This window comes from Oryzias latipes, chromosome 6, assembly GCF_002234675.1.
Source record: "Oryzias latipes chromosome 6, ASM223467v1".
Classification (NCBI taxonomy): domain Eukaryota; kingdom Metazoa; phylum Chordata; class Actinopteri; order Beloniformes; family Adrianichthyidae; genus Oryzias; species Oryzias latipes.
In genome coordinates this window covers 20,551,488-20,577,402 of record NC_019864.2, presented here as the reverse complement: position 1 = coordinate 20,577,402, position 25,915 = coordinate 20,551,488, and the positions used below count along the sequence as shown (strand labels likewise).

The window sequence follows — 25,915 nt, the reverse complement described above, 5'->3', positions numbered from 1 at the left end:
GTCGTCTCGATGGGCTTCGTAAAGAAACAGCTATAGAATGACAGGTCACAATAAAGACTAATCTTGTGGTTGGTGGAGGGATACTGTACTACTGCTCTTTTGTTTCTAGCTTTCACAGCTTTATAGCCATTTTACACACTAAATAAATGCGCAAGAAATACCTTATTTTCATTAGAACGGTTCTTTTTATCGATAATGCGATTCACATCATAATTTGTTGTTGCCGATACGATTCATAGTAGATATCGATTCATTTTGAACAATCCGATTTGGTAAGATTCCCTAACCTAAAATCGACCCAGGATGCCAAAACTTCAACCAGTATTACTCACAGATAAACACCTGCAGGTGAAGTTTTCCAAATTCTTTGTATTTCTTGCAAGATAATCAATTATAATATTGTGATGATGTCAATCAGGTTGGACTGCAGGAAAATAAATCGATCGATCGATTAATTTGATTAATCATTAGACCCCTAATTTCTATTGGTTTACAAAAAAACTTATACAAATGTCTTTTATTCATTAATTCCATACAAAAATTATATCCTTGCAGATGCATTTTCATAAGAAATGTATAATGTGTCATATTAACTCGAATTTCTTTGTTTTCTTCAAAAATCTTCATTATGTGTTTTATCGATTCCATTGGTAACTATAATCTGAAGTAGATCTTTTTTTTCAGTCTCTGTCAGTTCACATTAGAAAGATCATCCACCTCATTGATGATCTCGTTTGTGACCTTCATTGACCCCCACATGAGTCAGCATGTCTTCATTTGCTCTTTAAACAGGAACGCCTGTATGACTTAGTGATGCAAGGAAAAATCCACACCTTAAATGTGGAGCATCCTATTCTGAACTTTTGGGAAAGCTGCAATGCAGCATTTCCTACAGCAGTTCCAGAGCCAGCTGCTGCAGACTTGGGATCCTGATGAATATCAAAGCAAAGATGGAATAGATCCTAATCAACACAACCTGACATGTGTGTGGCTGTCTGATGTGAAGAGCTGCTGAAAACTTTCAAGTCATTTATTTTTCAACATACATAGAGTATGGTGTAAGATCCAGTCAACCGAACACGTTGTTTTCATGCTTTACATATTACCTCATTTCATGCACCACAATTTTTCAGAACTTCTGAATGAAGGAAGAAAATATTGTTTGGCTGCTTGAGTTTAATAAAATGAGACTCAGACAGAGCCTGACAGTGTGTGAGTAAGAGCAGGTTTCCCCGTCACAGAGCTGAGTGTGTGGGAATAAATCAAATGGGAATTTCTTTCCGTGACAATAACCAATAAATATAAAGACATTTTGCAAACATCAGTGTTGGCTTTCAAAGCAGTAATCACTATTTCCTTCTTCCAGGCCAGCTCATGACATCAGCCTGGAGGAGTTTGATGATGAAGATCTCTCTGAAATCACAGATGATTGTGGGATTGGACTCAACTATGACTCGGATCCATATGAAAAGGTAAATCTGTTTTGTTTTTTTATCCCATTTGTTGATATTTTAGACACATTGTGCTTGTTTTTGTGTCACAGATATGGAGACACTCCATATTGGTTTGAAATCAGTTTGATATCAAACATTTTCAAAGCAGAGCTTGAATCAACAGTTTTAAAAATGACATTATCGCAGCCTAATTACACACAGTGAGACAATCTAAATAGTTTCCATAAACTGTTTTGTAAGATCTTCGTTCACATTAACTTTTTTGTTTCATTCAATCAGCAAAATAAATAATATAATATGGCTATCTTTAATATCAAAAACAACATTTGAATTTAGGTCAAAAGAAGAATTACATTACATTCATGCTTTCATTTATACACGAGAGAAAACAGCACTTAGCATGTAAGCAGATATAGCTGATTTTTAGTAACAATTTCACTTCATTTAACTATCAATAAAGATAGACCACTGCTCAGAACAATATTCAATACATTTTCTGACTTAAAATGAGAGATTCACATGCCTAAAAATGTTCTCTTATATGTTGGGAATTCCACAATCCTCAGTTTAAAACTGAACCGTATGTTACTTCATCGTTGCATCCACGCGTCTTGTTGAAGGTTGAAAGTGTCAAACACGTGTGTTGGGCTAAATTTAAGATTTATGATTTATAGTTTTATTACACTACATCAGGTTTAGGATGAGCCAACTGAAAGTTTTTTTCTTCATTGTTACTTGCTTATTAGCCACTTAAAAAATAGATTTTTCTCATATTTATTTTGCTTTTTTGTTGATATTTTGTGATACAAAAATCATTTATTGACCCCAAACAAAAGCATGAATCAAAAATAGAGGTGTCAACCAAATCATGGGAAAGGTGAATCGTTGCATCCTGAATATATTTGCACTAAAACAGAAATACAGTTTGCTTTAGCTCAGAAAATTGAGAGCAGTTTTATATTTTGATGCACTAAAAGAAAAATAGCTAACAAATTTTCATTTTGCAGTCAAGTTGGAAGTCTTTTCCAAGTTTGAAATATTAATACATTCCTTCATAAGCTGTACTGATGATGTTATTGAACATTAGTCCATCACATTTGACTCACTTTGAGCCCTACACAGATCATACATAGAGATTTATTTACCAACCTAAAAACTCTAAGAAATCAGTTAAACAACATAAACAGAGTTAATAATTGTAACTAAAATGAATTAGAAGTTTAACACATTAGGGGAAAGTCTAAAAAAGTAGCTTTGTGAGTTTAATATTATTACAAAGAGGCATAATGAATTAACCTATTCTGAACAGTGAAAGGTTTCAACTACAAGCTGCTGCTTTCAAGCTTCTGTTCACGCATCTTTGACCACAGGATGGTCTGAGTCTGTGAAGTATTTGAGTTCAGAACATACTGATATTTTTTGTCAAAGAATTACTACATTTTAATTTCACATCCCCCTCTCTGTCTTTACCATTGGAGTAAATGTTTTCTGCTGGTGGCGTGGAGCCATGGCTGCAGCAGAGGGTGGGTGACCCAGCACAGTTTGCTGCTATGCAGAGACATCTCTCCCTCCCCAGTGTGTTGCCAAACCCTCCCCATTCAGAGTGTTGCTTAGAGACGGAGTTCACACTCCCTCTTCAGTCTCTGTCACCTGACAGAGAATAAGGATTTACCCCAGCAGTGGTTGGGTCTGAAGAGTTAAGCCCTCGGTTTAAATCTGGGCAGAATATTTTGTGCCCTCTGCTGTAATCTATGTAGAAAATGCATTACGGAGAGCTAGCAAAGCCTGTCTGTAACTGATCCTTCTATGTAAGAAGTGGCAGAAGGACTGTGAAGGAAGACCTCAACAGTGATGGAGTGACAGAGAAAGCTGGTGTTTTTTCTTATGTCATGCGTGTCATTTACACCTACATTCTTGCAACCCTCTTTAAAAAACACACGCACAAGCAAAAGCTTTGACCGCTCATATCACAAATATGAAAGCACCAAATAGACCATGTCTGTCCGTGTTATGTTACTTCATAGCCCAGAGGAAGTAATCTTGCTGACACTGGCTGGAAAGGACACACACCTAGTTGCCCTTTAAGTGTGTGTGTGTTTAAATAATAGGAGAAGAAAGGCGAGTCGGAGAAATTTGTGCACAGGACTCTTGACATGGCCTTTGATGTTGACTGCATCTGCAAAGCATGTGACGCTTTGTCAGCTCGTCATCATCAGCAGAAGAAGCATTTCCTGCTTCCACAACACTCTGCTGATGAGGACGATGAGGACGTTATCATGTCAGGATAATTCAGACACAGATGGGTCTTTGATGCTCAGGGAGAGCTTTGCCGAATAGAAAGATTATGCTCCAACCCCGGCTGAGGAATTCATAATGCTTTAGTGTGGTTTTGGGCTTAATCAGTTCTGCTCACATATGTATGATGTGCATGTCCTGTGATGAAGCAGGTAATTCTTTATTAGGTAAATGACATTTATTAATTGCCCAGTCTGTCCTTCTTTTAGGTTTGACAGCACATTTGTGTGGAACGTTTTATTAAATCTTTTCTAATTTTTTATGAGTTTGTATATTAGGACAAAAAAAAAAAAATCTTATCATTGTTAGGTCCTAGAATTTAAGGAATTCTAATAAAATTAGAAGAAAATAGGTCAAGCTATACACTTGCAAAATCTTTACATCCTTGCTTTTGACCAATAAGCTAAAGGATGCAGGGTATCCCTAGAGAGGAGAAAGTGGTGATCGTAGAAGATTTAATGGACATGCAGGGAACCAGAGATTGTGAGGAAATTATGAGAAGGTTTGGTGGTCAGGACAGAAATACAGAAGAACAGATAACAATGGCTAAAGGAATGGAAATGTCAGTGTTAAACACAATTTTCCAGAAAAGGCATGTAAGAGCAGAGGGCGGAGCACAGAAATGGATCTTGTGAAGATGTTGAAATCTGAGAAAGATCTACAACTGAAAAGTTATGGCTGAGGACAGTGTAGACAAGCAGCCGAAGACAGCACTGTGTAGGATGACTCTGGTAGTGAGGAAGATGAAGAAGACAAGGCTAAAGCAGAGAACCAAGTGTTGGAAGTTGTAAAATGAAGAGTGATGAGTGGCTTGTAGGGAGGAGTTAAAAGTTTGGGAGATCAGCAGCTTCTCTCAGATGACATGACAAAACAGATTTTCTAATTGGGAAGAAAAAAAATCTTGGAGAGTGAGGGGATGCATTGGAGATGATAGGAATGTGAAATGGTGCCCATTTTTAAAAATAAGGCATAGATGCAGAGTTGTGGAAACTACACAGGAATGAAGTTCACACAATGAATTATGGGAAAGAAGAGTGTGAGCTAGTTTGAGATCATAGACATGTATGAGCAACAAACAGATTTTATGCAAAGAAAGAGAAGAACAGATGCAAAATTTGCTTTCAGAATGCTACTGGAACAGTCCAAAGAAGGCCAGAAGGTCAATTTATCTTTGTATTGCCTTTGTAGATTTAAAGTCTGTGACAGGATACAGAGAGAGTATGAGGAAGTCTGGAGTGGTAGAGAAGTACATTGGAGTTGTGCAAGACATGTATAAGAGCTGTAAAAAGTGGTGTGATGTGCAATAGCTATAATGCTACATTCTCACCTGGTATTCAATGGGTGTTCTAGAATTCTTAAATTCGCGGTTAGAGTATGGTGTTCACATTGGACTATCACTACCAGATACTAGCGCATGTCTGCTACCCCAGGTCGGAAGAGGTGCAAAATCTTGAAGCGGTACAAGTGTCACGAATCTTGCTTCAGGCTTTTTCTTTCACAGCTCTATCCCGATAAATGACTGACTTGATGTACTGATGTCACATCCATACGTCACAACCAAACCTCAGTCCCTGATGTGGCAAAGTTCAACCTGGCTTAACTTTCATCGTGGGTTCAATGGACGAGTGTTTTGTAGATACATCCCAATAATGGTCGAAGAAACCTACACAGCGAAGTGTGAACACGAGAGTGTAGAAGGGAGTGGTCGCTTGAATGCGCATTGCTGGGGATGGGGTGAATGTAGCTTTACAGAGAAGTTTTAGGTGGAAGTGCGATTACATCAAGGACAATCTTTCAGCTCCTCTGTGTTTCCATGTGGTGATGGCCAGACTGACAGAGGAGGTTAGTTAGGAACCTCTTTTGACTAGGATATTTGCAGATGATATTGTGATGTATCATGAGAGCAGGCATCAGTTGGAGGAAAATCTAGAGAGGTGGAGGTTAGCTCTGGAAAGGAGAAACATGAAGGTCATCCAATAGACTGAGTGTCTGTGTGTAAATGTGTGTAAAAAGGTACTCAGGTGGAACGGAAAGGTTATAGGGAGCAGAGGTGAAGGTGGAGGACTTACAAAGTGTTTAAGGTCAAAAACCTAGTGTGAGAGTGTGTAAATAGGTGAAAAAGTGAGTGCAAGCAGACTGAAACAAGTGGAGGAAGGTTTCAGATGTGATGTGTGTCAAGAGTGCCAACAAGACTGGAAGAAGTGTTAAAAGACTGTGGTGAGAGCAGCCATCTTGGTTTAGGAACAGTGGCTCTGAGAACAAGACAGAGCTGGAGGTGGCAGAACTGAAATGCAAAGAAGAAACTTCTGGATTGTGTCAGCACAAATCTGAACGCTCCAGACCAGCAAACAAAAAACTTCTGAGATAGGCATGATAGACATTTTCCCACTTGTTAATTGATAAATAAGACAAAGGCTTTTTTATTTTTCAGCATTGATGTTTTTACCACACACCCAATTTCTATGAAAGCCTGTCTCTTTCTGTATTTTATCATAAATACAATTAAATGAATATGTATAACCATGAGTCTTACTTGTTTAAAAAAGGCGTCATCTTTTCAAATTCCAATATTGCAAAATAAATCTTAGAATTGCAATAGTTTGTATTATATGTTTACCTCTTGTTTTAACCTTTTCAATTGTTTTTCTTTTATCCTAACACTTCTATAAATCATAATATGCAATTATCTTTTTCTGCATGGTCCCAGATAGACATCCTACTGCTTTGTTGCCTGATTATGGACATGTTGCTTCTTTCCCATGTTTCTAACAGCCTCTCTATCTCTGCATAGCTCTTACCAAATGCCACGAATACATGCATAATTTAGAAGTTGATAAAGCAGTGCTGTCGGTATCACAGCTGTGATCCACCTCTTTATTTGTAACATGATGCATCAATACATCAATACAACAAAATAACATTTATATTTTCAGATTTTCATAATGGAACCTGTTTCTTATGTGTAATTAGGAGTTAAATCAACAGTGTTGAAAATATCTGCAGTTTTTGTACGGCTTTTATAGTCAGAAAGCTTTTACTGAGCTTTAACATTTTCGCAAAACTCAAAAGCTAAAAACATAATTCAGAATACATTTTTCCTTTTCTGAAATTCAAATGTATTTTTTTTTCAAATTGTGGTTTAAGCTTGATTGTGGTACCTGGCTTTAGTTGTTCTTATTTACTTGTCACATGGTCTGCTCAGCTGGTTAAATGGCCCAGCATTCTGACCCAAAAATCCATTGTCATTACAGCTTTTTATAAAAGTCCTCTGCAGTTTTTTGCCCAGAAATGATGTAGCTAAGTAATGCATGTCATGTAGAATAAAACCCCACTGTTTTCCATTTGCTTGCTTTGTTTGAAAGCTACAAATCTGTAGTCAATGTGTGCTTAAAGATACCAATGTCTAGTTTACTTTTTTAGAAAAATAATTTAACCAAACACCCATGCAAGAATTTTTAATGTTAATATAATCTGATTTCCAGAAAAAACTGTTTCCTCCTTATGAACACATGCAAGGGTTAGACTCTCTCTGCAGGAGTGGAAATTGTCTGACCCTCAGAAGGGGCAGTAATGGGGGTGGCTGGGATGTCCTTGGGAACTGTAAACCACAGGGATTGATTCTTGCCGACACAAGACTCTTATTTATAGTTTATTTTTTCTTCAATAAACCTGCTCAACTGTCTGTCAGGTGGCCTTGCAAGACAATTTCTTGACAGTGCAGACAATGTTCACTTGAAAGATGAGGCCTTTCATGACCAAGTCTTGGATCAATGCAATTTATTCATTTTCCCCAAATGATGGATTATTGCATTCATGAAGATGTGCATAGAAATGACACATGTCTGCTTTGGAAGTTGGTTTAGCAATGCAGGACATCATATCTAAACAGCAAAAACAGTGAAGCTACTAAGACAAAAATGCGCATATTCATGTGTAGTCCCAGAGGAATAGATAGAGTGTTGATTTCAGTTGCTGTAGCATTAGGTGGGGGCTGCAGGCGTCAGCAGAATGTGCATGGTGGATGGGCGAGCTTGGATTCCTCCATTAAAACAGACTGCACTGAGAGGCACAGAAACTGCTGTGCTGTTAGAACAGAAGCAGACAAATCAATGGCTAGAACTATTTTGTCAAACTCAAAGCAGGGATGAAACATCCAAGAAAGAAAGTACACTGCAGTTAAAACAGTTCTTACCACAATTCCCCCTTAGTTTTAAAGGAATACTTAACAGAACACTTGACAAGTGCTCCTTTTTCTCCACTTATACTAAAAGATGTCATATTGGTTGGTACTGTGTGACAGTTTTACAGCCTTTCAGGTTGCTCATTCTGTGTTTTGGGGGAAGGACAAAAAGAGCATGGCTGAGCAATTCTTTCAAATGGGTTTGTCATGCAACTGCAAAATACAAATGTGCTCTATTGTTCCAAGCAAGGTATTTTGTTTTTTTATTTTTAGACTTTGGAGTCACTTTACAAATGTAATATCTGATCTAAATATTTCAAATTTCATAAAAATACTTCATCTTCAGTGCTGAAGAAGACTGTTTAGTACGAAAGTATCTAATGATGATATTGAACCAGTATTCTACTGAGTTTTTATCCAATTTTTTTAAATGTATTTTTCTTAATCAAAGCATGTGGTTTTTTGATAGGCTTGCTTCAAACTTAGCAGGTCAATAGGCGTGGTCTATAAAATCTGGCCCATTTAGTGCCTCTCTTTCCAGTAAACAGACTGAAACCTGAGATGTGTCTGATTGATCCACTCTTGTTTCAGTACCCCCCACCGGCTTTGTACCTCTCTGTTCTCTCATTTTTCCCTCTCTCGGTTTGAATAGGCTTTGTAATCTTTCTTAAACACTTCCTGTTATGAAAAAGCAAAATTTTCTTCTTCTTCTTTTCCTTTCGGCTTTTCCCTTTAGGGGTCACCCCAGCGAATCAGCTTTCTTTATCTGACCCTGTCTTCTGCATTTTCTCCTCTAACACAAACTACCTTCATGTTCATGTTCACTGGATCCATTAACCTCCTCCTTGGTGTTCCTCTAGACTAGGGGTGTGTATTGGCAAGAGTCTGGTGATACGATACATATCCCGATACATATCCCAATATTGTACCGGAACATATTTTCTTTCTTTGTTTTAAGAGTATGACTTTGAAAAAACTCTACCTGACATTATTCCCAATTGAGACATTCGTTTCTTAATTTTAAGAAGAGTTTCTGAACTCCATTGTAAATTTTGTTTATTTTACTGATTTGACTCATTTTTGTAAATAATAAATAGGAATATTATGGTTTGAACTTAAATGCAAGTTTCAAGACAATTATTCTTTGTGTGTGCTGAATTGTTAGGCCCGGTTTTGAATCTGACTCATAATTCAATTTTTCAACATTTTTATATATTTTTTCTCTTCTGTTGATAGGATTCCCTTATTTTGGAGAAGAATGACCTCCACCACCCAGTCTGCTCTTTTCAAGACGACTTCCAGGAGTTTGAGATGATTGATGATGAAGAGGAAGATGAGGAGGACGATGATGAAGAGGTAGACCCTGATGCACCGCCGTCTCCCTCTGTATCACCTCCTCCATCTCCTATTCTGGGCACTCTAAAGAGCAGACCCACCACACTGAATCTCACCACAGCGGTGTCACAGGTACATAACAACAGCAAATCCAGATGTGTACATCTTCCCCTGTTAAAGACCCAAATGAGGCCTTACACGGTTTTGCTCTCTGCTCTGTTTAGGATTCGCTGAACAACAACAGCAGCCTGTCTCCAAAGAAAGGAAGCTGGCAGGACTCTTTATGCAACCCAACTTCACAAGGTGAGGAGTGTTTCCATAAAAAACTCTGGATTCATTTATCTCTGTCAGAAAGCAATTAAAAACTTGAAGCCTGATAGTAAAAATACTTATAACTAACACATTTTCAAACACTTAAACAATTGAAAAAATGTCTTCAGGCCGTCTGTCTCCAACCCACTCGTGTCTGGAGGATGGTAGTCATGTGACAGGCCAGTGCCCGGCCTCTCCAATCACCCAAGCTCCCCGGTCACAGAGCAAAGGTACACCTCCGACACAGGCAAGGGAGGGCGGGAACCCCCAGTCACCACATAGGCCCCTCCTCTGCGACATGGAGGGCAACAGGCGAGAGAGGCTGGAATACGGTAACAAGAAGGCCGAATAGCAAACTTACAGATCATCCCACTGAAATCATGTTGTGAATGATGTGAAGTAGACTTCACTGAGAAGTTCATTGAGAATATTACAGACGTGAATGCTTTTATTTGATCCTTTGGGGTTCAAAAACACATGACTTTAAAGAAAGTCCACTGACCTTGTTTCTTTTACATTCTGTTTCCTTTTTTATTCATTCATTAAAGAACTGCTGCTTTGTTGTTGCCTTGTCATTTGGTCTCTCTCCTTTATTCATTTGCATTCTAGTAATCATCTATTTTGATATTTCTAAAACTCAGGTTGTGCTTTGACTTTTAATCCCTTTTTTTTTCTTCTCTGCGCTCTTCATCTGCACAGGCTCTTTTGGTCAGCACAAGTCCCATCATTGCTCTACCGATCCCACCGAACCAAAGGTGGACTGTTTAAACCAAACAGGGAGAGTTCCCTCTGTAGACGAGCACTCACAGTGCTCAGACACAGAAGTGGACCACGACTTGAACAGCTACCACAATCACAAACACTCCAACCGGCGCACTACAGACACGTACACGATCGTCAGTGAGTCAGGCATCGAACCGGAGAATGATCTGGATCCAGATGGCACCAGTCGCTGTTTGTCCTCTACAGCACCCATGGGAGCTAATGATGGTGCTGATACGCCCTTGTCTGATGAAGAACTAGAGAAGGACTTTGAAGTGGAGTTTGTGTGCATGGAGAAGCAGTCATCATATGTTGAGTTCCCCTCCATTGAGCCCCCCGAGGCAGTTTCTTTCTCCGATTACCACTCAGAGGCTCACAGTGAGTCCAACAGTGCAGACGTTCCAGCTGGTTCTACTGTAGCTGTAGGAGCTACCGATTCCACTTCTCCATCTTCAGACCCAGGGATTGCAGATATGAACCAGAGAGGTTACATAACTTCAGACCAAGACAAGGACCTCAGTTCTCCGGGCTCTGACTCTGACCTTGAAGGGGAGCTGGAGGCTGCATTTTCTTGTGGTGGCCCTGTGGTTTCCAACATGATTTCCTCCATTTCAGAAACAGAGCTTGACCTGACAAGCGATGAAAGCAGCAGTGGACGTTCATCTCATCTCACCAACTCCATTGAGGAGGCCAGCTCACCCACATCAGACCAAGAACTTGACCCAGATACAGAGTTAGAGCAGGACAGTGGAATTGTTGGACTGAAAGCCACTCTGCTTTTGGGTCAGCCTGACCCAATCAAAGAAGGCTCATGTCTGCCCTCACCTTCTCCACTGCCTTCACCCACTATTGCTACACTCTCCCCTATTGACTCACCCATCCTACCTCCTGAGTCCTACGATGACGGTCAGGCTCTAATGGGCCTGCAGAGTGTAGATGATGAGGTGTCTTTTGAGCACCAGGCTGACCCAGATGAGACTCTTCCTCCGACCTCATGCTGTGAAGGCGGTCAATCCAAGCCCATGGTTCTTGAGATAGAACCAGACCACAGCCTGGAAAGTTTTAAACGCTCCTTCTACCTACCAGTGGGTCCAAGACTAATGCCAAGCTCAGACGAATATGATACAAGTGAAGGTGACTCAGAATCAGAAAGCGAAGATGAGCTGAGTGAAAACTCCGATTCTCCCTGGCTTCTCAGCAACTTAGTCAACAGGATGATCTCAGAAGGTTCCTACCCAATCAGCTGCCCGGAGCAGTGCTTCAAGAGGAAGGCATCTGTGTCAGACACCATCTCACCATCCTCAGATATTGGGGAGAGAGATAGTTTCAATGATGAAGACCAGGAGCAGGACATAGGAGGTGGAGAGGGAACCCTGGATTCTGCAGAGAAGAGTAGTAATGTAGCTGCACTAAAGCAAAGAGGAGCTATGAGTTCCCATCTGTATATCAGTAACCCCACTGGGGATACCATAACTCCCCTGAATTTAGACAGTTCTTCAAACAGTTCTTCCAATTTCTGCTCCTTGTATCCCACTAAAGACTTTGACAAGAACTCTTTAGTGAAACTGTCTAAGAACGCTGCGAGAAAGGAAGACGATGAAGAGCCCAACAATGACCTGATGATCCTAGAGAGAAGAGGGGATTTGGACTCACCTAGCCTCAGTGAGAGTGTGGTAAGCGACAAGGATGAAGGAAGGGAAACAGAGCCCAGGCCAACGAGTCGCTCATCAGCTTCTCTTGAACGCATTACGGAGGTCAAAAACAGCCTGACGCTTGATATACCCACTGCCCAGACTAACCGCTGCTTCACCCTCACCTACTCCACGGACAATGATGACGAAGAAGACAATGGGGACCCTTACCCTTTCCTGGAAGGCATACGAAAGAAATCCTTTGATGGCAGTGATTTAGAGCTTGATAGCTCACCACCCATTGATTCCAGCGTACAAGACCGTCCCTCACCAGACCAAGATCTCCCACTGTGTGAAAAAGAACAGGCTTTAAGGCAGCCAACTGAGGCTGATGGACTGGCTTATGACTCCATGAAGTACACGTTAGTGGTGGATGAGAACACCACACTGGAACTGGTTAGCCTCAGAAGGTATGCCCCAAAAATTGATTAAAATCTTAGAAAAAAACTGCAATGCTTTCAAGATTTCTGTTGATTTACATTCATGTCTTTTCTTTTTAGGTGCACCTCCATTCTGAGTGACGATAGCGAGCTTTCGACTCTGTGTGAAGAGGAGCCCTTGAGGCCTGTGGAAGTGGGTTATGATCAGGGTGATGAGGAGATTGAGAGGCCAGAACTTCTCAGCTCTTCTGAAGATTCATCTCCAGAGGCTGACCTTCCTTTTTCAAAAAAGTTTCTGAATGTGTTTGTCAACAGCACCTCCCGATCTTCCAGTAAGATGCACATGGAGTCATTTGCAGTTGAAACATTAAGTTATCCGTGTTTGAAATGAAATTTTTAAAATAGAAATGAAAGAAATGTGTTGCTTATTTGTCATTAAAACCTGTACAAGAAAGATATTTTCAGTATCACTATAATAGTAACGCTACATTAGGAATTCCCAAATCACTCATGATACATTAACATTTAAATTTAGCTGGGCTTCCCCCTCACTAATGAATAATGGAAGTGGTCCTCCAGTACACCATCAATCAATGTTTTGCATCAAGATTTAAATCTCTAAAGGAGGAAGAGATATTTGCATGATTAAAAGCTCATTATAGAGACTTTAATTTACATGTTATTTTCACCAGTTCTTATTTTGACTTTGCCGTCAAAGATTTGTATAATTAATGTTTCACGTCAAAGCGTGTGGCAAAAAACACAAGTACAAATAGATGAGAAAATAGGTGAACATTTGCAAACAGCTGTTTATTGTTTTGTCAAAAGTGATGATGTTTTTTTGAACCTGAGCTCTTTTTTCCTAATTTATGTGAATTAAAATAAGTTATGATTACCTAAATCCTTTCCGTATCCTATGTAGGCACAGAATCATTTGGCCTTTTCTCGTGTACCATCAATGGAGAAGAAAGGGACCAGACACACAGGGCAGTATACAGGTAATGTTTCAAAGGTCATTTGCAACCATAAAACTGCATCGGTTGCAACAAAAATTGAATAACTGGGTTAAATGTACTTATTTTATTACTTATGGAAGTTTTGCATGCACTCCAGCAGTGCCATATTCACTCTGGACAAACAATTGTTGTGCGGACAAAGAAAGATTATTTTTTTCTATTTCCTCATGGGATCTTGCAACAATGGTGCCAAGCTAATTAAGTCATGGAGGAAGGCAGATGTCTTGGCTACAGCTGGACTTCAGAGCTGCAGGGTGGCTTACAATAATCAGATCAGGCACCACCTGTGTCCCTGTATTTCTGTGTGTGTGTGTGCACACAATCACACGGAGACAAAACTATAATGAGCCTCCACTGCATGCCAATTTTGCACATCAGCTGCAGACCTCTTTGTTCTCCTCCACCACCCATCATGTTTACCTTCCAGTTTCCATAAAAACCTGAAAAAGTTGCTTACATGCTGAAAAAAAGAAAATCCAGTCCACAAATACAAAAATCAATCCGCTCTCAAAAAGTTATTCATTCTTTGTCTTTTTTAACCTCCCTTCTGATCTCTGCAGGTTCATTCCCAGACATGCTGATGAGCTTGAGCTGGATGTGGACGATCCTTTGTATGTGGAGGAAGAGGAGGATGACTACTGGTACAGAGGCTATAACATGCGGACAGGGGAGAGGGGGATCTTTCCTGCTTTCTATGCCCATGAGGTTATAGGCCAGTCTAAGGAGTTGCTGGGTAAGGCGAGATGCATCCACTCTTTTTATTTAGTGATGCTAAATGAAATGTTTTAAAACAAAAAAATAAAAATCTTTTTTATGACTTGAAGGGACGAAGAGGAATCCAGCATGGATTGAAACTTTCAATGTTCAATTTTTGGGGTCTGTCGAGGTTCCTCATCACCAAGGCAATGGCATTCTCTGTGCTGCAATGCAAAAAGTAAATGAGTAAAAACAAATGTCAAAGCATAATTAACCCAAATCACAATTTAGTCATGGTTGTTGGATTTGACACGAAGGCTTTCTCTTTCTGCCAGATTGCAATGTCGAGAAAGCAGACGGTCCACGTGCGACCCCCCTCTTTGTGTGAACTGGAGATCAGTTTACAAGGAGTTAAATTAATCATGAGTCTGGAGGATGACTACGACACCCTTGAAGGGGTATAAACAGTGGAATTATTTTATGATGAAAAATTGTGGATTTGTTTCTGATTAAATCTTTTTTTTCTGTCTTCATCTTCAGTATGACAGATGTAGTCACTTCTTCCAGATGAAGAATATCTCGTTCTGCGGATGCCATCCAAGGAACAACTGGTAAACTAACTTAAGCATCGTCTAGGCCCCTGTTACCACTGGGACAAAATGCTGATTGCTACCTTGTTTTGTTCTCTCTGCAGCTACTTTGGTTTCATCACAAAACATCCAATGCTGAACAGATTTGCTTGCCATGTGTTTGTATCCCAGGAATCAATGCGACCTGTAGCTGAGAGTGTTGGGTATGTCTAAATAACCACGATTTACCGTACTTCAAGCTAAATAGCTACCAAATGTTTTCAAAGTTTCTAAACATACTTTTTTTGGTACTCTTGTCATATGTGAATTAACTTTCGAAATATGAATAAATTGGGCTTTAGGCTTTGCAAGCAGTGTTGCTTACGACTCAGTTATAACTGCCCTTACGAGTAGAATACGGCTGTCTGTGGGGGGAAATGGGCAAACCAGTACAGGGCACGAAATTTTAAGATGATGGGAAAATGGTTGTGTCCTTCTTTTTTATGGGCATGACGCTGCATACACTTAAATATAAAATGAAAAAACACATAAGGGTAATAAGTAAGGGTGAGACGCAGGCGTGCAAACTTTTCATTTTTTCAACGGCCCATTTTTTCAATCTGTGCACTGCACAAGGGGCCTGTTAGTGCTGTTCAAGGGATAAGTGCGTTGCAGTCTGACTGTTGGAAATGAGAAAATTAGGCAATCAGATCGTATTTTTTGCGGGGGTCCTACAGGCACTTATGTATCACCTGCACATCCGTGCGTGCAGCAATTGCATGTTGTTAGTAAGGATCCAGTGTGCGCACCTTACTAACAACTAGAGTACGGCGTAAGGGTGCCGTGTGACAGCATCAGCAGTTTGTCGGAATACTCAAATACTCAAAAGACTTCCCAATACACTTACCACACACACGGCAATGGTACATTCCTCTTTCATGACGTCCCTAAAGGTGGTCACACAAGCCACAAGGGAACTGCAAGACACACTTGCCCTCCCTTTAGTCATATGCACCCATACGGGTAAATATGGCTTTAACCTTTGAACGTTTCATAGTCAACAAGACAAACAAGACAAAAAGTATTTTCTCCCCTGAGTTTCATGATCTCTTGAAATTGTATGGATCTTCTAAGTTTACTGTTTTAGGCTGAAGTCTGGATTTAAATTGCTGTGATTCAGCTCTTAGTCTTAGCTCATATGTGGAGATGTAAACCTCCACTATAACCATGTGATACTAAGCCTTACTTGGTTTACATAATTCAACATGGTTGACTCTCTGGATAGATTGAGAGCATGCAGAAAGTGTTTGCTGGATCTGCCAGCCTCTTTTTCATGGTCTACATTACTACATTTTTCCAACTTCTTTGGACCTACACAACTGTTTGTAATCCAACATTTGTTATTGATCTGATTGCAACTCTCAGGATAATCATTAGATTCCATATGTCTGTATTTCCCGTAGTCGAGCCTTCCAGGAGTACTACCAAGAACATCTGGAGTATGCCTGCCCCACAGAGGACATCTACCTGGAGTAAGACCAGTTGCCATGACAACCTTTTTCCTCTACAGCTTGTGTACTTTCATCAAGTTGCCATCAGAGGGCATAGTTAGCGGATTTTCTTTGTCATTGTATTGTAAAATACTCTTCCTCATCATACTGAATCGGGGATCCTCATTTCTACAGTATGCTTGTAACATGACTGAATTTTTTGTTTTTGTTTCCTGAAGGAGGGGTGGTCTGTTACTTTTACCTTTTCTATTATATAAAACAACGATGCTGAGCACCTGTTTATTTAAAAAAAGTTTCTCTTTTGAAATGAAAACAAGAGACCTACTATGGCTGTATCACTTTTTAATGCATGGCAAGTAGGTTTACCACACACAGACACGCACAAAAAAAACAAACAAACACCAAATGAACGGCAAGCAGATCTAGAATCCAGAGGTTGGCATTTCAGTTTATTGTAAATATGGTTTTCTTTAGTACTGATGAACAGCAAATTCGCTTTCTACTGACAGTGACATTGATGTTAACTAGAGAGACTTGATTCAAGCTTAGCCCCTGTTGTCCCTTCGAGCTTTGTGTGTTGTAAATACTTGTATAGATAGTAGCCTCATTCATCCAGAGCAGTTTTAGAAGAGGTGAGGCTAATCGGTTTTGATGTGGCCAAAAAAGGCTAACTTAGGAAGGTGTGAGGTTAGTGGGTTAGGGTGAACTTTGAATGTTATTAGCTTTGCAGATGCTTGGATTAGACCCAGTGACTGTTATCGAACGACATGACTGCAATCTTATCCTTCTGTTTAATTCATAAACTTTCCCCTCATTGGTCACTGTATGCTTAACTAGGAGAGATGTGACTTTTAGTTCAATGAAGGCTTAGGCCCTCTGACAAGCCATATTCTCACAACTCTGATTGTTTAGCTTGGGGTTTATTTAGTTTTGGTGATGTGCTAGTCTCCGTCTTCCTTTGACTTTTCAATAAGAGAATAAGGAATGACTAGATCAGCCAGTGGCTGCATGTCGATGACACAGCACAGCACCTGCTTAATCTTGTTAGTGGATTAACAGGGGAAAAAGAAGGGGTTTCTCATTGTGTAAACGGTTGGATCTGCGCTCGTCTTTTTTAAGCAAACGGGACATAATAAATGGCAGCTTGAGTCCTTGTTTAGGTCACTAATGGTTAAAACATCAACCACAAATGACACAAACGTATACTATAAACACTACAGCTTACAGCCTGGCACATTCTAAAATAGAATTTGTTGCAATCATTTTGGGAAGAAACGTGTCAGCTTTACCTCCCTGCAACAATCCCTGTCATTCCTTCAGGAACAGTTTGGCATCTTGTTCTGCTTTTAATGGTTCTCCTCTACATCAAACACATATGCAGGACTACATGGTGCAAAGCCCACTCAAGGCTAATATGACAGGAGCCAGGGTATTATCTACATGTGTATCGCTGTCACTTAGATTATGTATATAAAATAGAAAATCTAAAATAGTGCTGTGTCATTTCTGTTAAGTATGTTGATGAAATTAATATGTACATTTATTAAAAGAAATAAAAGAGATCAGAACCAGACAAACTCCCCTAAAGAATTTTAAAAAATGCATAAGTATATGTGCTCTGCAATAATTTTCTTTCAGTGTCTTGTGTTTCAACTCAATGTATTCTCTCAGTTTGACACTTTGGTCCCTGCCAACTCTCCACACAACTTCTGCTGCACATTCAGGACTCATTTGTGAAGTGTGACAGTATGTTACCAGGCTACTAACCAATCTGCTGTTAGAACTGATAGTGACTGAGTCATCTGCCACTGGAAAACTATTATTGCTGCGCAGATTATAGCAATCACCCAGCTAAAGCAGCGAGACCCGTCTCAAAAAAGCATCTACTTGCTTCCATGTTTTTTCTATCTCACTACAGCCAGGTTAAATTCCCTCGTTTCCACGACGGAAAAAAAACAACAACAACCATTTGACAAAGATTAGTTCCATATAGCCACTGAAGAATACAGCTAAAGCAACTTTCCACTTTGTTAGGTCAGCAGGACTCACTGTATACCTAGAGCAAAAAAGTATGTGACAGAAGCAAAATATACTCTCTTGTATCTTTAAAAACAAGGACTTGTAAAATTCAAGGGAAAAAAATCTAAAGAAAAAAAAAGGAGAAAAAAACACTCTGCCTTGTCATGGGTTTGGTCTTAAGAATAAAATATATGCTTGATGTCCGAAACATTTGGTGTCGTCTTTATTTTTCTGCTTGTTGAAACATATTTACACATTAATGTATTATTCCTTTTTGAAGTGCAAGTCACAGTACAAGTTTAGATCATTGTTTTCAAGTCATAAAAGTTATAAAACATACAGTACATTTGTAATAAAAAAAAGTAGTTCAGAGTGCAATCAACATTAAATTTTTCTTAGGAGAAAATCCTTACCGAGGAAAATGATTGTCTGCTATTTTTCTTTCAGCATAAAGAAGAATTAATTGTTAAAAATGAAGCGGTACTGGTTTCAAGGTTGCATTACCATATAAAGATATTTAAAAGGTGAGTTCAGCAGCGCATTCAGAGTTTCACCAACTGTCCCTTTAGCAGTGGCAGCAGCTGGGTTGGGGGCTGCACTCAGGGTTGCAGCACGGCTCCAGGGCCGGATCTGTTCCCTTCGATACCTGGCTCTGACCAAACACCATAGTGGCTTCAAAGTCTGCCTTCACTTTCATGATCTCCTCCAGCACGGCTTGGACATGCGGATGGTCCTTCAGCGAGAGCGGGTAATTCTCAGAGGGGTCGTCCTCCAGGTCGAAAATAAGAGGAGGGTCATGAGGCTTTAAGGTGGCAATCGCTGGGCAGTCTGGGTCTGGGGTTGAGCTGCTGTGGGTAGCACCTGGTTAAAAATAAAGCGACAAGTCAGATCTGACTAAGAAAGGGCCTTATAAGTAATAAGTGAAGCCTCCTACCTTGTGTGTAGAAGTGAGCCTTGTACTTTCCAAATCGGATAGCAAAAAGTCCATACTGCTCAGTAGGATCCACAGGGTAGAACATCATTGCCTCCCTTTTACTCTGAAAAACAATAATTAAAAGATGAATACAATTTTTTAAGTGTGTACTGAAGGACAAAGACCCACATTGCTGCTACCTTTCCTTGGTTGAACAGGATGTCCATCATGTCAACACCATCCAGCATCACAGGTGGAAGCTTGGCTCCGGCCAGGGCTGCAAACGTGGGAAGAATGTCCAGAGTGCTGGCCATTTCATGAGTCACACCTTTAAAGAGGCGTTTATGAAAACAGGAATAAACAACATCACAAGACACCAATATTAAAAAATAATCCTTAAGAAAAGATGTCTTTTGTAATTTAGATGTTTACAGACTCATTTAATATGGAAGTTTTTCTGGAACATAATTAAAAAAAGAAGTCAATACCAGAAATGCTTTTTCATTTTCAAAATGAAGCTGCATTTGTTGACTCAAAATTAAAAAGAAAAAGCCATCCGCCAAACCGCTTTTTCTTTTTCTTCTTAAACATTGCTTATTCTGTCACTTAATTAAAAAGATAAAGAAAATGGTATTTGACATTTCATTTTCAAAACGTTCTCTAGTAAATTTGAAGCAAAATTCAATTAGAAATATCTAATTTGATCATTAAAATGGATTAACAGAAATGCTTTTTCATTTTCACAATGTAACTGCATCAAATGACTCAAAAATAAAATTAAATGTCACTCCCTTATAATATTTTTCATTTTCTTCTTTAACATCACTCATTCTGTGACATAATTAAAGTGAAAATGCAAACAGGGTATTGCATTTTCGTTTTCACATTCACTCTGCAAAAAGTGTAGCAAAACTCAATACCGGTCATTTCCGGGGGGGGGTGACGTCAGTGTTCACTCTGTGTCGTAACGTACAAAACTCCGGAGGACGCTTCAGACCTCAGTCCGTCTGACTGTGTCTCCTGGGAGAACCGAGTCTCTGAGCAGAGGAGTAGCTTTGAGGCGGCTTTTGAAGGCGGAAGTGCTGCTTCGGGTAGTCCTTAGAGACCATGCAGTCATGTGAATTTGTGTTTCCAATCGTGTCCAGACAAAATAAAGGCTGGAGTTTTTCCCACACATTTACAGCCAAGTCACATTTCCCGCAGTACGGAGTTTAAATGCATCCAAAGCTAAATGTTGTTGTTGACACATATTAGCCTGATCCTAAACCCTTCTCCTGAATCTTATGATATATATTTTTTTATTTTCATCGACACAATAATTATAAATCTGGTTTTATTTTTTCCCTCTCGGGTTAATAATGCCGGACAGCAAGCTTTCGGACTCGGTCAGAGAGAGAGATGGAAACCGCAGCCTGCAGTGGCCGTCATCCCTGGAAGCTGAAGCAGAGACTCTGTCTGGGAGAATCTCTGGGATGAACTCGAACACGGAAACATCATTACCATGTAGAACTCTTTAAAATAAATAAACCTAACCTCTCAATAATCTCTGTGTCTTCCATGGATTGTCAGTGAGTGACACAGACACAGCTCCATGTAGCGATCTGGCTAAAACATTAGCTGGTAGCTCCTCCCACACTCAGCCTGGTGCGTTCACGGAGCTCCAGTACATAGAAGCTTCGCAGTTTTCCAACAGCCACATACTCCCCTAAAGCCATGTTTACCGAGTAAGCCCTGGCTGCAGCCTGCAGAATGGGTCATCATAGTGGAATGCTTTGATTGCAGAGGAATGTGAACACGCTGTGGAATGTTAACCCCGCCCATGCTGAGCCCGTCTGCTGTGGAATGTTAACCCCGCCCACGCTGAGCCCGTGCATTTGATTCACCTTTGTCACAGCAGTTGTGATTGCAGGAAAGGGGAAGAATCAGTGGAGCACATTTTGTGACATTGTGAATTGTTTGAGGAAGAAAGAGAACAGAGGGAGGAAAATTTGAATGGTGCAATGTTTTTTATGTATCACTCAAAAAAATGATTCAAGCCCCTCTTTCATGTAACACAATAAAATTCTGTTTGTTTTATTTAAAAATATTTATTTTAAAAGAATGTATCTACATTTAATTGACCTAACACAAAATGTATAAATAGTTTCTCCTATAACTCCAGTAATCCAAAATAATTGAGTTCAAGTAAGGGGCATGCTGTTGAATGCTGTTTTCCTGTTTCTCTTTATTCTTTTTGCGGTCTCACGGCTACAATTTTTCACCTATTTTAACCATTGAACTATTAAAATGTTCAACTCCTTCATCTAATGTAATGCCTGGTATGACTATTAGTCCTTCAAATCCTTCGACTTTTCAAAAGTGAAAACTTTAGTTCGTTTTTTCCACGTAAAAAACGAAACTGTGGCATGAAATCGTTTCAACTCGGCTTCTCCCAATAAGACGATACACGAAGAGCCTCATTTATAGAAATATGGAATCTATTTATTTATACCGGCAGCCTTGCTTCATCATTGGAGTGATAGCTCAGTGGCTTAGATAGCGGGTTAACAACTCAGAGGTTCTGAGTTCGGATCTAGCAGTAGACCGCTGTTGCTTGTTTTTTTTTCCTTTGCCTTTCTTGATAAAATTTAGTTCGACTAACTTGATTATATTTCATTACATGGAAGAATTTTCTTTGAGGTGGGGTTACTCATATTTATTGGATGTAAATCCTGACAAAACAATTAAATTGAGTTCATCCAATGAGTTATTTTTTTGAGTCTGTGAGGCCAGACAGAATTTATTAATTCCCTAATACATGCACATGGAAACTTGTAAAAGGCATAAGAAGGCAGGAATCATGGTAGAAATTCCCTAATTCAATTAAATATTTTTATTTTATTTTAGCACATACAATGAAAAAGGGATCATGAATACAAAGAATGCATTAGGATAATACTAAACTTTAACAAAAAAGACTAAGCTAAACTGATATTCCTGCCCTTAGACCCCCCCTTCACACTAAGGAAAAACTCCTTAAAAACCCGTAGGTGGCAATATTGCACATGGAAACTTGTAAAACCACCAAAGAAGAAGACGGCCTCAGCATGGGCGGGGCTAACATTCCACAGCGTGTTCACATTCCTCTGCAATCAAAGCATTCCACTATGATGACCCATTCTGCAGGCTGCAGCCAGGGGTAGTTGTGTTTACCCGCAAATTTAGAACCAAAACCGCCCAATCTGGCAACACTGCCGGGAGGGCAAAGAGCGCAGAACAGTGAGCATTGACGTTATCGCCTCGCCTCCCCCTGGAAATGCTGACTAGTATTGAATTTTGCTACACTTTTTGCAGAGTGAATATGAAAAAAAATGAAAATGCAATCCCCTCTATGCATTTTCACTTTAATTATGTCACAGAATGAGTGATGTTAAAGAAGAAAATGAAAATTTTCTTGACATTTAATGTTATTTTTGAGTCATTTGATGCAGTTACATTGTGAAAATGAAAACGCATTTCTTTTAATCCATTTTAATGATCAAATTATATATTTCTAATTGAATTTTGCTACAAATTTACTAGAAAACGTTTTGAAAATGAAATGTCAAATACCATTTTCTTAATCTTTTTAATTAAGTGACAGAATAAGCGATGTTGAAGAAGAAAAAGAAAAAGCGGTTTGGCGGATTGCTTTTTTTTAAAATTTTGAGTCAACAAATGCAGCTTCATTTTGAAAATGAAAAAGCATTTCTAGAATTGACTTTTATTTTTAATTATGCTCCAGAAAAATTTCCATAATTTAAATTCCTTTTAAAGTTTTATTTAAACTATGTCTCAAAGCTTTGAACACTTAAGAAACAAGAAAATATCATTTAATTTTGAAGAAACTATATATTCCCTCTTTTATGTTTGATATTCCTGTTTTTCTCACCTGGTTTGATGGTTCCTGGCCAGTATGCAATGCCTGGCTCTCTCATGCCCCCTTCATACGTGGTACCTTTACCACATTTCAGGAGGCCGGCGCTACCTCCACGGGCTCTGCGCATCAGTTCAGGCCTGAAAAAAAGAAAAGAAAAAAAACATGGAAAAATACTCCAACATGATTTGAATTTGAAAGCTGAAGTCCTTTTAGGCAAGGTAGCCCCAAACAAAAATAGGAATGAAATTAAACATGTTCTGTCCTTGATGTAAAAGCTACCACTCTTGAAAAGCCTGGATGTAAATTAAAAAAAATGAATGACCCTGCCATACTTTATTTATTGGATTTATGCAGTGGGGAAATCCTATGGGCAAAAGGAAACAGTTACAACATAATTTTACGGCTTTTCTTGTGATGCTGGGTACAGGCAGCTTTGCTCTGTAAGTTCTTCTCCTTCTAAAAGGTTTCCGTCACATCTATTCACCCATTTTACAAACATGCATCCGAGGATGCAGGAGACTTTCACAGACACTATGTGGCGAAGGCTGGGTTCCCCCTGGGTGATGATTCGCAGGGCCACACAAAGACACACACACTCACTCATAGTCACACCAAGGGACAATTTAGAGTCACCACTTGACATACGATGCATATTTCTTGACTGTGGGGGGGAAGCCGAGGTGCCCAGAGAAATGCATGGGGAGAACATGGAACCTCCACACAGAGAGATCCAGCTGGGATTCAAACCAGGGCCTTCTCACTGTGAGCCAAAAGTGCTAACCACTACACTACCTTTCAGCCCGTTGCACTCACAGACACTTTCAAATCAAATTAGAACTGGAAACCAACCCGTTGTCGGACGTAAAGAAGACAAGCGTGTTGTTGATAACTCCGGTCTGTTCCAGGGTTGCCATCAGGTTTCCTATTGTGTTGTCCATCTCCATCAGAGCATCTCCAAATGGTCCCCTTAAAGAGTGACCGGCCGCCCCAGGACCTGCATACTGTGGGTAGTGGGTGTGCTGCAAAAACAAAGGGTGCAATAACTGTTTTACATGCCCCCATACACTGACTACTTCTTAAAACCATTGGAAGTGCAGAGTCTTACATGGGAAGGGTAGTAGAGGAAGAAAGGCTGTTTTTTACTTGCTGATGAGGCTATGAAATTGGTAGCAAAGTCGCTGTAAGCTCTTTCCAGATCCAGGAAATCGACAGGTTGCTGTTTAATGACCTCGTTGTGCATTAGTGGGACGGTCACTGTTCCGAGGTCACAGAATCCAAAACACTTGACGTCTGGTGGGAAACAAGTCAGGTTGTGGCAGGGCCCCTGAAGAGGAGAGCAGATTTAGACAGGAACAAACTCAGGACCGCGAGTGTGTCACAAACAGAGGTTACATTTCCTTAGTTACTGTACTAAGCTAACTAACTAACTAACTTTTGATCTATATTCAAAGAGTTCCCAGTGGTATATTAAACATGATTGTGCTATTTTTAGCCTAAATTAGAAATAATTTGTGTCGTTTCCTAGGTTTCTGCAGAGCGGCAGGAGTTCATTAGAAATCAGCCTCTGAGTTGTGGGCCCCACCTTCTTAAACCTCGAGTGTACGCTCTCTCCTGAACCTTACAGTCCCTCACACACACACCAACCAATCTGATAATACTGCTGCAACAAAAATGGTGAGCAATATTGGAGCCATCCAGCTGTACAGTTTTGATCCAGACGAGGAAAACAAAGACAAACATCTATTTGTTTGCAAGTGGATGCATCAGAATGGAGCGGATCAGGGAGCTTGTGGCCCGCCCGGCGTATTTTCTGCCTTTTTCAAAGAGCAGTCTTTCGTTTGCTCCTGATTCACAAAGATTTGAACAAAGAAATAGTCAGAAATACGCCTAATTTTCTTTATATATGTTCTCCATTATTAGAAAAATGTTACAAGAACGTGTTAAATGTTCTCTCATCAACGTGTATCTTTGAGCTGTATTGATGTAATTACTGTTTTTGAAGTACCAATTGTTCTAAACATCAGTAATGGACTTAATGTTCTAATAAAAAAAAATAATCAAGGCAATATTCCTTCATCAATCAGTGTATTTTCATTGTTTTTCAATTATAAATATATATATACACGCATAAAACATGATGAAAATGGAATGTTTTAAAGTCAATTAGTACTACATTCATTTTCTAACCTTTCCTGGTTGTATATAAAAACATATTGGTTAAGGTTAGTTACACACTGACTGACCATGTCATGAGAGTATGGGATCCCCAGGTACTGGTCGAATCCCTGTCTGGTTGGAAGAAATGTCCCGTTGGCTCCGAGTCCCAAATGCCACTTCCCCATGGCGGCGGTAGCATAGCCCAGAGGCTTCAACACCTCAGCTATGGTGGTCTCATTCAGAGGCAGACCTCCGATGGAGCCTGGGTACAGCACACCTGGGTAGACACCTGAGCGTGTCTGATAGCGACCTGTCAGCAGCGACGCCCTGAAGAGCCGCAAAATCACGCAAGCAGGTATTATATGTATGATTATACGTATGTATGATATGTAAACAGGTGCGTTAAAATGTGTTGGGGGGTTCTACCTGGACGGGCTGCACACTGGGCTGGTGCAGTAAAAATCCGTGAAGCGGAGTCCACCTGCTGCCAGCCGGTCCAGGTTCGGAGTGAGGGAACTTGGATGTCCAAAACAGCCCAGGTCACCGAAACCCAAATCATCTGCGAACAGGAGGACGAAATTCGGCGGGGAAGCTGAGATGACGCAAAGCAGGGATGACAGACAAGAAGTAAGGCGAATAAGATTCATAGTTTTCACAGAGAAGAGAACGAAAGTTGGTGAAAACAAACCAACTGTGATGGTGCGTTTAAGGGTTTATCGGAAAAGAG

The 25,915-nt window shown here is 39.9% G+C and overlaps 2 protein-coding genes across 3 annotated transcripts in view; one reads left to right on the top strand and one right to left on the bottom strand.

The window, feature by feature from the left end:
• mapk8ip2 (mitogen-activated protein kinase 8 interacting protein 2) overlaps positions 1-18,428 on the top strand; it is a 24,432-nt gene extending 6,004 nt beyond the window's left edge. The window contains exons 2-14 of one of the 2 annotated variants that reach the window (XM_011476234.2): positions 1,367-1,472; positions 9,166-9,396; positions 9,489-9,567; positions 9,705-9,806; positions 10,276-12,439; positions 12,530-12,741; positions 13,332-13,407; positions 13,986-14,158; positions 14,250-14,359; positions 14,457-14,579; positions 14,662-14,732; positions 14,816-14,914; positions 16,154-18,428. In XM_011476234.2, the coding sequence (XP_011474536.1) occupies positions 1,367-1,472; positions 9,166-9,396; positions 9,489-9,567; positions 9,705-9,806; positions 10,276-12,439; positions 12,530-12,741; positions 13,332-13,407; positions 13,986-14,158; positions 14,250-14,359; positions 14,457-14,579; positions 14,662-14,732; positions 14,816-14,914; positions 16,154-16,226 (3,619 nt within the window). In that variant the 3' untranslated portion in view covers positions 16,227-18,428. Of the gene's footprint in view, positions 1-1,366; positions 1,473-9,165; positions 9,397-9,488; positions 9,568-9,704; positions 9,909-10,275; positions 12,440-12,529; positions 12,742-13,331; positions 13,408-13,985; positions 14,159-14,249; positions 14,360-14,456; positions 14,580-14,661; positions 14,733-14,815; positions 14,915-16,153 lie in introns of both variants that reach the window. The other variant, XM_004070063.3, reaches the window with a different exon arrangement.
• On the bottom strand, positions 18,424-25,915 carry arsa (arylsulfatase A). The gene is made up of 8 exons (XM_004069687.4): positions 25,615-25,915; positions 25,275-25,515; positions 24,137-24,355; positions 23,881-24,050; positions 23,044-23,168; positions 19,334-19,461; positions 19,155-19,257; positions 18,424-19,081 (listed from the first exon to the last, which is right to left on the bottom strand). Exons 1-8 carry the CDS (start codon positions 25,833-25,835, stop codon positions 18,786-18,788), a joined length of 1,503 nt encoding a protein of 500 aa, XP_004069735.1. The 5' UTR covers positions 25,836-25,915; the 3' UTR covers positions 18,424-18,785.

What these genes read in the sequence shown, in the direction of transcription:
- arsa (XM_004069687.4), bottom strand. Translation starts at nt 25,835, where the DNA reads ATGAATCTTATTCGCCTTACTTCTTGTCTGTCATCCCTGCTTTGCGTC. An exon ending in TCCCATACTCTCATGACATG is followed by an intron (nt 24,356 to 25,274) that starts GTCAGTCAGTGT and finishes TCTCCTCTTCAG; the next exon opens with GGGCCCTGCCACAACCTGAC. An exon ending in TTCTTTACGTCCGACAACGG is followed by an intron (nt 23,169 to 23,880) that starts GTTGGTTTCCAG and finishes TCTTTTTTTCAG; the next exon opens with GCCTGAACTGATGCGCAGAG.